The 12,368-nt window shown below is 36.9% G+C and overlaps 1 protein-coding gene across 6 annotated transcripts in view; it reads left to right on the top strand.

Annotated features, from left to right (window-relative positions):
- The window catches only part of RFX7 (regulatory factor X7), a 151,993-nt gene that overhangs the window by 59,692 nt on the left and 79,933 nt on the right, over window positions 1-12,368 (top strand). Inside the window, exon 1 of one of the 6 annotated variants that reach the window (XM_082388001.1) lies at window positions 4,036-8,625. The exons of the other annotated variants lie outside the window; for them this stretch is intronic. Within the exon in view, the coding sequence (XP_082244127.1) occupies window positions 8,620-8,625 (6 nt within the window). The 5' untranslated portion in view covers window positions 4,036-8,619. Of the gene's footprint in view, window positions 1-4,035; window positions 8,626-12,368 lie in introns of those variants that run through there. 6 annotated transcript variants of the gene reach the window in all.

Below are 12,368 nucleotides of genomic sequence, written 5' to 3'. Positions count from 1 at the left end.
TCGTATTTGTGATTGTGAATTTTTTTTCTCTCTGATCTTGTCAGGTTTTGCTTCATGTATTGAAGCTGTTAATAGGAGCTTAAATTTTTAGGATTTTTATGTATTCTTCATAAATTGATTCTTTTATTATGATGATATTTCTATTTTTAATTCTGGTATCATTTGTTGCTTTCAAGTCTGCTTTGTCTGATATCACCATAGCTCCTCCATCTTTCTTATAATTAGTGTTTGTGTCTCATATCTTTTTTCGTCCTTTTACTTCTAAGCAGTCTGGGTCTTTGTAGTTAAAGTGTTTTGTTGTTGTTGTTGTTGTTGTTGACATCATATGCTTGTCTCTTTCTTAACCAGTTTGACAAGTTTTGTCTTGTGATTGGTTGAATGTATGTATACCATTTTGCTATTTATCTTCTTGTAGTGTAGGTCTACTGTTGATTAATTCTCCCAGTTTTAGCTTATCTGAAAAAGGTCTTTAATTTCCCTTCATTTACAAAGGGTATTTTCACTGGGTATAGCATTCTAGATATTTTTTCTTTCAGCATTTTTGCAATGTAGGTCCATTTTCTTTTAGCTTGCATAGACTCCATTGAGAAGTTTGTTGTCATTCTTAACTTGTTTTCCTGTGTGTAATGTGTTCTTTTTTTCTCTGGCTTCCTTTAAGATTATTTATTAGTTGTTTTCAGCAATTTTATAACCTTAGTATGGTTTTCTTTGTTTTTGTCCTGCTTGTGGTTTACTGAGCTTCCTCAAACCTGTGGGCTCATAATTTTTCATCAACTTTCAAAAATTTCCAGCCATTCAAATACTCTTCTTCGCCCCCTTCCATCCTGGGACTCAAACTATGCTTACGTTGCATTCCTCAGTAATTTTCCACAGGACACTAAGGCTATGTTTATTTTTTTCTCTTTTTGCTTCATTTTGGATAGTTTATATTTCTTTATTATTATTATCCCATTCCTTAATCTTCTTAAAGTGTCTAATCTGCTATAATTCTATTCAGTGAATTACCCATTTTAGACCTTGTATTTTTTAAGTTCTAGAAATTTCACGTGGTTATTTTTTTTTATATATCCTCCATTTCTTTCCTTGTTATATCCTTGGGCATGTTTATAATAGCTATTTTAAAGTCCTTGTTTGCTAGTTATATTATCTCTAAGTCTCTTTTTATTTACTGAGTTTTTGTTGCAATTATGGGATCACGTTTTTCTGCTTCTTTCCATATCTAGTAATTTTTAGTTTAGTATTTATTTAGAATGTCTAGATTTTGTTCTCTTTCTTTAAAATGTATTGCAGTTTTCTTTGGCTGGCAGCTAAACTACTTGCAGATTAGTTTGATCCTTTCGAGGCTGTGTTTAAGCTTTGTTGGGGCAAGTCTAGAATAGCTAGACTTTACTCTAGAGTTAGTTCAGCTTTTATACTAGAATGTTACCACTCTAGTGTCTGTACTGCATTCCTTGGGTGTTGACTGAGATCTCTCAGTGCTGTCTGATTGGAATTTGAACATGTCACAGTCAGTTACAGTTCCCTGGTAGTTCTTTTCCCAGCCTCATGGAGTTTTCCTCTACCCATATATAGTTTAATACTCAGCAGTAGATTCCAAATCTATGTAGGGATTTGTATAGATTTTGAAGATATTTCTGTGTCTTCCTTCCTTTTGGTACTTTGCCTTCTCAGACAGTGATCTCAGAAACTGAACTGCTTGGGTTCCTACTCCCTATACCACAGTTCAAAAGTTGCCTTCAGACAGAATCATCTCATTTATTTTTTTCGCTAAGAACATTCCATCCAATGACAGTAGAATATACAACTCTGTTTTCAGAAAATGGACAACAAATATGCTCTTTTTAACTTTAGCTTCTTTAGCTAAAGTTCCTAAAGTCACTTCTGTTGTCAGCAGATGATCTCACCTCCTACTTCTCTGAGGAAGTAGGAAGATGCAGTGTAGGTATCCCACAAAATTAAAACCACTTTGTATTCCCAACTCAGTAGTTCCTCACTTCTGTACCATGTCTTCCTTCCCTTCCTCCCAACAGATGAAATATCTTTCTGCCTATCTGAAGGTTGATCTCCTCTTTCTAGGCCCTGGATACCATCTCTTCCTGTCTCTGAATTCATTTATCCTCTTCCTCCTGTTCTTTTATGCTCTCATTTTCTCCTGACCTTTTCCCATTAATAGTTCACTGCTTAATTTTTTTCCATCTAAAAAAAATCGTTCCTGAAACCCACAACCCTTCTTTAGCTACCACCCTGTCTTCCTCCTTTTTTTGAAAGAAGAAAGTCAAGGTTTAAGTCAAAGTGTTGATTGAATTCAGTCTCCTCCTCTGAAACTTGTGTTTATCAAGGATACCATGACCTCTCATTGCTAAATATAATGGACAGTCTCAGTTCCTAACTTGACAGCCCTTTTTCGGTTGACTCTGTTGACCATCCTTTTACCCTCCCTTGTTTAGTTCATTCTCATTCTTTTAATTCATTAGATGCCACACTGTCCTGGTTGTCCTGTTACACCTTAGGCTGTTCCTTCCCAGTTTCTTCAAGGGCCTCTGTTCCTCAACCTAAGTCCTCTGTATTCTGTCTATATTTGCCCATGGTAATCTCATCTATTTTGATGGTTTCAATTAATCTCAGTATACTGATGATTCATAATTATACATCCCCAGTTTAAGCTCTAGACCCATACAGCCAAACTGTTACCAATTGACCAGTTTTACTAAGATGTCACATAGGCACTTCAGACTCAGCTTTTCCAGAACCAATCTCACTGTATCACACCCCAAATTCTGAACATATTTCTATTTGTTTCTTATTGCTGCTGTAACAAATTATCATAAATTTAGTGGCTTAAAACAACACTCATTTATTATCTTTTAGTTCTGCAGGTCAGCAGTCTGACACAGGTCTCACCTAGATAAAATGAAGGTGTCAGGAGAGCTGTGTTCCTTTTGGAGGCTCTAGGGGAGAATCTGTTTCCTTGCCTTTTATAGCTTTTAGTGGCTGCATCTTCAAAGCCAGCAATGGCTGCTCAAGTCTTTCTTACACTGTATCACTCTGACACATCTCTTTTTTGTAGTCAAATCTCCCTCAACTTCCCTCTTACTAGGACAGTTGTGATTACATTAGGCCTATTAGATAATCCAGGATGCTCTCCCCGTCTCAAGGTCCTTAATTTAATCACATCTGGAAAGTCCCTTTTACCATGTAAGGGAACAGATTAACAGGTTTCAGGGATTCAAGGATTAGGACATGTACATCTTGGAGGGCCATTATTCTTTCTACCATATTGTCTTAGTGAATATACTCACTCATCCAACCTAAAAGCCTGGTGGTCATTCTTGTTTTCATCCTCTTTCTCACCTGCCTCACATCCAGTCAGTCACCAAGTCCTGTCACTTCTGTCTTCATAATTGCTCCATTTTTGTCTGTCCCTACTGCTACTACATTAATCCAGATCATTGTACTTGTTGGAAATACTGTAGCTATTTTTCTGTTTCTCGTCTCTCCACTTTTATTCCATTCTTCACAGTATCATTACAATCATCTTTATGAAATGTGAATCTGTATGTTTTGCACCCTTGCTTAAGACCTTTTGCTGGTTCCCCATTGTTCTGTCTTTAAGGCATTGAAGACCCTTCATACTCAGGCTTTACTTTTCTTATTTAATGTCATCTTTCTCTACTCCCTCCACAGGCTGTCAGCAAGCTGTAATGAACACTTGTGGAGTAAGAAAAGAGAATATATACTCTCTCAATCTAGAACAGCAATGGCCATTAGAACATTCTGTGGTGGTAGAAATGTTCTCTATATGCACTATTCAGTATGGTAGCCAGTAGACACATGTGGCTATGTATTAAGCACTTGAAATGTGGCTAGTGTGACTGAGATACTGAACTGTTAATTTTATTAATTTAATTTTAAGTCAAATAGCCAAAAGTGGCTAGTGGCAACCTATTTTAAGTCAAATAGCCAAAAGTGGCTAGTGGCTAGTGCATATCTAGACAGTGGTTCTCAACTGGAGGCAGTTTTGACCCCCAGGAAACATTTGACAATATCTGGAGACATTTTTGTTTTGCTACCAGTTGAGTGGGTAGAGGACAAGTATGCTGTTTAAACATCCTGTAAAATACAGGACATCACTTTATCAGCCCAAAATTGTCAGTAGTGTTAACAGTTGAGAAACTGTGGTCTAGACTATCCTCTTTTTTTTCCCTCTATCTAGTTATATTTTAAGATTCATCTTCACCCCCTCGGAAAACCATCTGTGATTTGTCAGGTCTGAGTCTGATACATCTTCTGTCCCCTAATGTCCTGTGCTTACCTTTATTTGTTTTATGTAGTCACCTCTATGATAGTCATAATCAGCATTTTTATTTGTTCTTGGCTTCTTGAGTGTAGGAGCATATTGGAATATGCCCAAAGGCACATGAGGATGATCAATAAATATTTGTTAAATGTATGAATGAGTATAGTCTAACGACTCAATTATTAAACATATTGCAATTTAAAATGTAAAGAAGTGTTACCACCTTCAGTTGAGACCTTTTTAGAGACCATGTACTTGATAAAACATTGGAATTTATTTGTTGGAATTACTTCACAGTTTGCCCGTAAGAACAGAAACTGGTCTCATTCATTTAGAGGGAAAGAACTTTTTTTTTTTCCTGGCATTCTCCTCTTTTCCCCTGTTCTTCTCAGCTTAGGTATTTCTCTTCCTCCTACACTAACCTGTTGAGAGAGAACCAGCCGAAACCACTCCCACTCATCCCCAGAGTACAGATGGGGAACTGAAACTTTATTGCATAGATTCAGGAAGGATTTAAGCAAGTAAAGTGGGATAAATAGTTCAGAAACTAAGAGAAACTGGCAGCATAACAGAATGGCTCAGAGCTGAGGCTATAGAATGACACAGTCCTGAATTTGAATCTTTGCCCCTACCATTATTGCCATTATTGTCTGATTTTGGATAATTTTAACCTATTTTAGTTATATTTTTAAAGGTGATAATAATAGTACCTAAGCCACTGAGTTACTGTGACTTTTAAAGGAAATAACAACTGTACTTGTTACAGGCATCCCTCAGAGATGCTGAGGGTTTAGTTCCAGACCACTGTGGTAAAGTGAATATTGCAATAAAACGAGTCACACAAATTTTTTGGTTTCCCAGTGCATATAAAAGTTATCTTTATGTATATGTATGGCTGAGTCATTTTGCTGTGCACCTGAAACTATCACAGCATTGTTCATCAGCTATACTCCAATATAAAATAAAAAGTTTTAAAAAGAAGTTATTTTTATACTATACTGTAGTCTCTTAAGTGTGTGATAGCATTATGTCTAAAAAAAACTTGCACACACATTAATTGAAAGATACTTTATTGCTAAACAATGCTAACCCTCCTCTGAGCCTTCAGCAAGTCTTAGTAGTAATATCAAAGATCACTGATCACAGATCACCATAACAGATATAATAATAATGATGGAAAACTTTGAAATACTGTGAGAATTACCAAAATGTGACTCAGAGACACAAAGTGAGCAAATAAGATTGGGAAAATGGTGCTGATAGATTTGCTCAACGCAGGGATGCCACAAACCTTCAAATTGTAAAAAACACAATATTTGCAAAGTGTGATAAAAGGAAGCTCAATAAAAGGAAGTATGCTTGTAGTATAAATACAGTGCCTGGCACATCGTAAGCACACATGACAGCTTCAGCTGAAGGTGTTGTACGTGTAAATTGTTAATGTGGATCTAATTGACTTTATTGCCACAAATTTATGTTTCTAGAAGTCTAAATGTTAGTCAGGGATAACATTTTATGTTCATCATCACAAAACTTACCATTTAAGAATGAATGCTTACCATATGGAACCAATGAGGGGAGAGTATTGAATCCCTCAAACATAGAGAGTGGAAGACAGAGAAGTTGGGAATCACCTGGCTAAAGCTGCCTGGAAGCCAGAAGGTACATATTGTAGAACAGCTGCCAGTATCAACACTCTATGCTCCCTCCCCCTTCAGGCCTTTGTAGGTGCTGTTTCCTCTACCACCTGTGCCCTTCTCAGATTTCTTCACTTGGATAATAACTCCTAGTCCTTTTGGACTTGGCCCAGAAACCCTTTTTGGAATGCTTTTTATCTATTAGGAATGCATTCAGTTGCAGATAACAGAAAACCCCAAGTATTGGTGGCTTAAAGAAATAAGAGTTTGTGTCATCTAATAAGTCCAAAGTTAGGCATCCAAGAGTGGTGCAGTAACTCAGTAATGCCTCTGGAATCCTAGGCCCTTTGTTTTTTGCTGTGTCATCTTTTATCCTGTCACGTCATTGATGGCTGCTGCACTTCCATGCCTTCTGTCCAAATGCTAAGGCAGGAAGAAGGGAGGAAGGGTCAAAGGGCTTTCTTCTAGGGAAGCTCTGTCTTTGTTTTCAGTACACTAACTTCTGTTTCAAAAACCCACTTCAGGAACTTCCACCTCCAGGGTAATGTCACTTGGGTGCCTCTAGCTACAAGGGAAACTAGGATATGGAGTATTTTGTTTCTAGCCTCTATACCAGAAGAAGACCAAAAAGAAGGTGGTTAGCAATATACGTCTGAGTCCAGCCTGTCTGCCATAGCTTCTCATGTTAAGGTCCCCTGCTGTCATGCACCTTATAAAAAGCTTTATACCCCTATTAAAGCTCTTACCATATAGTATGCTAATCCCCAGATTAATTGGTTTTCTTCCCCAGGAATAAGCTTTTGGTAGTAAGGACTGTGTCTTACGGTCTTGGTATCCTCAGTGCTTAGCAGTGTCTAGTACGTGGAAGACATTCAGTAAATATTTGCTGAATGATTATCCACAAACAATAATTATCAAAAAGAATGTATAATATGCACATAATATCCCCAGAGTTTCTTTATACGTGTTGTTGTTATTATTATTAACATTTATTGAGTATTTATTATCATGTGCCAGACAAGTGCTTTACATATTTTATCATTCAGCCCTCATAATTTGCCTATGAGCTTTAATCTGTTATCCTCATTTTACAAATGAAGAAACAGGCTCAGACAGGTTAAGTAACTTACTCAAGGTCATAAAACTTGCTAATTGGTAAAATTAGGCTTTTAATCCAGATAGTCTGACTCCAGAGCCCAGGCTTTTAAAAAACTGTGATATACATAACATTTTTAAAGCGTCTGAAATATTAGGTTATTATATATGAATTTTTAAGAATCTACTTCTTCATCTTCCTATAATTAAGAAATGTTCCTGAAAGTAATTATCCACTTTGAAAATAAATCTGAAAAGAAAAAATGAAAAGCTGTCCTCATTATCTTACTGAATTTTAGTAGTCAGTAATTCTAAATTCAGTCTCTTTTTCTGCAAGCAGGTTGCTTGAATGCCATTTTAAAAACATAATATGCTCATTAAAACAAAATTGCTAAAATGATTTCAGCTATTTAAATTGATTACAATTGTGAAGACTATGGTGCTGTGAAATATGCTAGAAGTGAAAAATAGAAAATTGTATCTGTGCTATTTTTAAAGCCTAGTATTTTGCCTGCTTATCAGTAAAGACAAATCGAAAATATTTGCAGAAGCATAATTGTGAACAGAGTTTTTTGTTAATATTTTAATGCTTTTGCAATAAAACAATTGATTTTTACTTAATTTTAACAATAATCAACATGACTTAAACTAAATTTCTCATGAGTTGTAACAATTTTAGGTCTATAATGTCATTATACATTTGTAAAGCCGATCCAATTATATTTTTCATAACCAGCTTAATAGTCAAGGCAAAAATCTTACCATTGATACTCCCAACCCCCTAGGATTAGCTAGACCTCAGCAGAGTTTGAAAGCTACTCATTCCATATTACCTAGGCCCCTTATTTTAGTTGAATGAAATTGGACTACCTGAAAGCTATAGCGAGGCCTAAAATGTGAGAGAAATAATCCTGAATGTTTGATGGAGAAAAGGCCTGGTTTGGTGAGGCTCAACCACAGAAGGAAGGGAAATAATAGTTAGTTTCCCAAAATATGGTCCTTGGAAGAATAATTCCATAGGATGTTAATATGCAAAAAGGGTTCCAAAAGTCAAATATGTTTCGTGAACTCTGGATTGAAGGATGTGTTAAGAGCTGTTATTAATATGCTGCTGTGTATCATGAATCCTAACAAATATTCAATATATACAAGACTTTTTTCCCCTCATAAAACTTCTCATGAAACTGATGTTCTAAGACACACTATTTGGGAAGTGATTGATAAAACTGATAGGGTAAGTTTCTGCACTAGAGAGAGAAATTATTTTCCATGTGCCATCCAGAACTATCAGGATATTGAGAACTTCCTGTTTATATTACTGTATATTAGGTGTGTATGCTACCAGGAAGCAATCTTTCACCAGTTCTAATGTTCAGGTCCCCTACATTGATTAGTTGTGTTGGAGTTACTAGAACTAACAAGAGTTAAAAGAGGGGGGAAAATGACCATATATTTTGGTTCCTGTTAGGAAAAGCTAATGTAAATATTAAAACAAATAACATTTCGCTTATCAGGAAATCAGTTGAAAGCAAGAAGAAAACTATTTCTGTCTCATGGACTGGGCAATTCGACAGCAATCCTAGTAAGATTATGGAGGTAAGAGTAGACAATCTTTGTTTACTTTTCTTCCCATCAGCTGGAGAGATAAAAGGCTTAAAAGGAGGAATAAGGGAGGCTAAGTACAGTTGACCCTTGAACAACACAGTTTTGAACTGCTTGGGTCCCTTATGTGCAGATTTCTTTTGCTAAATATGGTACTACAGGATCTGTGGTTGGTTGAGTCCCCAAATGCAACTGTGGTATGGAGAGCCAACAGTGAAGTTATACTCGAATTTTCAACCACAAGGATGGTAGACACCCCTAACCCCCATATTGCTCAAGGGTCAACTGTATTTTAGATCCATTTAAGTCCATATTTTAAATCTCTCTGGAAGAGTATACTGCCCTACTTTTAGGGCTCTCTACTGACCAGTATCCTAAGAGAGGACTCTTATGTATTGCCAGTTACTTCTAAGTTTAATAAATGCAGTGTTGGTGAGTTAACATGGCCTAATAAAGCATGTGCTTTACAGAACATTCTATGCTCTGCACCGAGAAGGGCAAGTAAACTCAACTGGACAGAAATTGAACATGTCTAATGAGTTCCTTGCACAGATGAGTCTAAAGGCTTCTTGACCTAAGTCTGCTATACTGGGAGAGGGCGAGTTATATTCATGCGAGTTGAACCAAGGAGGACTTTCTAGGATTACCAGTAAGAGAGAGAAGTTGAAAGTGATGTGAGGTTGCCAGAATGCCTGTTCCTTCTGGAGAGCTAGAGAAACTTGAAATTTGGTGATAGATGTCGTCATTCAGGTTATTCTGTAGTGAGGCAGGTTCCCTACAGGGGAGAACTCTCAATAGCGTCCTCTTGCAAGGGAATACAGTAGAAAACTTGAAAGGGTGAGATTGTAGTGAATCAATAGTCAGTATGTGTTAGGTTCTGAATGCTGATTAAGTAATCCTTCAGTACTCTGCTGTCGCCTCCCACCCATGCTGGACTAATGTTTGTCCTCCCTGGGGGAAATGAACAAAAATTAGCAGTCTAAGCTATGTTCTATAACAACTTTCCTTCTGTAATGGACACCAAAGTCTATTATTAGATGAGTCCTAAGAACCAACTTTCTGGCCACACGTGAGTTGTCCATTATAAATGCTAAAACCTGAAAAGAGAATCACAATGGAGGTACTAAGTACCCCATCTGAAAAACCCTGTTTAGCATAGTAATAAGTTGGTTAGAAAACAGGAGGGGGAAGAGCAGGGCAAGCAATCTGTCTGTAGCAAGTCTATTCATTTATCATGGATATCTATGTGGAGGTTCAGCATTACTTACATTCTCACCAGGGTCGTATCTGGAACATTGCAGTAGAGAATATTTCCCTGGGTATAACCTTCCCAGTATCATTTCATCTTGGCTTATAGCATCTTATTCATATAGCTAACTCTGAATCAAAGTACTGTACATTCCAGAGATCCTGGATTTTAAAACATATGGTTGCTCAGATATGGACTGGATGGTAATAACAAGCAGGCCTGGTCCAGCAACTCAAGCATCTTGGTGCTTATGGCCCTGGAAGGAATCAACCCTTAACCCTGTAGACCCGAGGAGCTAAACTGGAGACCCACAGACTAGATCCATTCCACAGAGGTGTTTCCTTTGGCCCACGGTAACATTATCTAAATTTCTAATTGGTTGCCATATTTCAAATTTGAAATTTTAAAATTGGGAGAGTTCACAGAAAAAAATCAGGTGTCTGGCCTCTCTGAAAACTTAGGACACTGATGAATCTTTATTTCTACATGATGTGTGTTCTCCAGTTTTCTTGCATTTTCCTGCCATGCATTTAACTCCTAAATATATATATTTTTCTTACCTGTAGTCTAGTTTAATCATTTGCATTACCTACCTGGCATTTGAGCTTGTGACCTCTGTGTTAGATCCTTTGGGGGCAAGATTTTCCTGAGAGCCATTCATCACAGGATTGGAGGAGCCATAATAGTATGTATGAGGACAGATAATGAGAAGGCAGCCTCCATTTTTGTCTCAGTAATGTGGCCTCTTTACTGTCAGTTCTTGTCCTGCCTGGCCATTACAACAGTCAGTCAGTAGAAAGCAAAAGTAGGGTAGGACAAAGAATAATGGTAAAGCTCTTTGAGAATCTTTCCTATTGGTTAGCCACTGTGTGAAACGTTTTATCTTCATACTTTCCAATGAAACCTTCCCTGACCAGTCTAGTTTAAATTGTACCCACTGCCAATACTTTTTCTTTATAGCATTTATCATTATCATGTAACAGATGTTCTACTTTTAAATTTTATTGTCTGTCTCCCTGGTACTAAAATGTAAGGTCATGCATGTCTAAAGCATAGTTGGCACTCAATACTCAGTGAATGAATGAATGAATATAATCTCATTAATTTTTTAAACTTTTCAAATCTATCCCATAGTTAATGTTTTAAGTTAGAAGCCAAATCTTTTAATGTGCCGACTGCTGAAGTGGTTGGATGAGAAGTAAAAGATATGTGAAGCAGGGTGTAGGATATCTGCTTCCTGAAAACCAGACTAATGTTATTAGAGTGGGACTTTCTAAGACAGATGACACACTCCCAGAAATAAATTCGAGTAACTTGCTCAAGGGAGAATTTTTCACAAAAGGCACACCTCCTCTCCTGCTCTCCGGAGATATATGTTATTGAGGGGGCATGTATGAGGTGTATACAATTTGAAAAGACTTCTTTCCTCCCTTTCCTCCTTTATGGAAGAAAGCATGCTTTCTCACCTCAAATCCTTGCTATAATGAATACTAAATGATGACCAAGGTCAATTTCCTGACCCAGTATTGATTGAAACTAAAAATTTTGTTTGGACTATTTAATTAAAATACATCAGACTTGAAAAAGGCTCGTTGTTAGAATAGAAGATAGGGTTTATCATGTGATGTAGCACTGAGGTTACTTTTAGTAAAGACCTAGCTTAGAATCTGACCGTTTCCTTTCAGCCACTTGGTGGAGAGGAAATGAGTACCTTACAAGAGAGCTACTTTTGTGTAGATTTTACCTGTCCTGGCAGGGGTTGGGGCATGGTGCTTGCTGACAGAGGGGCCAGATTTAAATAGCTGCATTTGCTTTGTTTTTTGAGTTATCACAAAAAGAAATCATCTGTATAAGGCCATGCCATCCATTCAGAGGAATTTGAACCCTTTATTCTTTTTTATTTACATCAAGTACATGAGTTATTTTATCCCTCAGTATGGGAGGACAATATAGTTATAACGTTTTTGGTTTTTTGGGTTTTCTCCTGTTAGGAATTCAAGTGGACTAAATTGCCGCTAAGGCCCAAATCATGAGTTCTGGTTACTTTTCTCTTCCATAATTGTAAAGAGTGCCTTTACCATTGTCAGCTAGCTTTCAAATTCATTTTATTGTCACAAAGAGGAATAGGATAGACCAAGATGGCAATCTCTCACCCATTTACCTGAAATAAGTCCAATTTTCATTAGTACCTTTATATTCAAAGAATGACATAATACACTATAATGCATTTTGATAGAAAACAAATGAATTCTTATAGTATTCTAGTTTTTCTATTTTTGCATTTTAAGTTATTTTCAGACTTACAGAAAAATAAACTAAGGGGGAAAGAAGGAAAGGTTAATAGGAGCAGAGACAGGAATTAAAGAACTAACTTTTCCTCTGTGGCCGACATCTTAGTTGAGGCTGTAGCTTTGTGATCTTGAAGAATCAATTAGAACAAATCCAGTTTTTTGGAAACATAATAGTAGTTGGGCTCCCAGGGACTATC

Source organism: Balaenoptera borealis, assembly GCF_965194805.1.
Source record: "Balaenoptera borealis genome assembly, chromosome: 3".
Lineage (NCBI taxonomy): Eukaryota > Metazoa > Chordata > Mammalia > Artiodactyla > Balaenopteridae > Balaenoptera > Balaenoptera borealis.
Note: the sequence above shows the minus strand (reverse complement) of the source record. Positions and strands in the feature narration are given on the sequence as shown.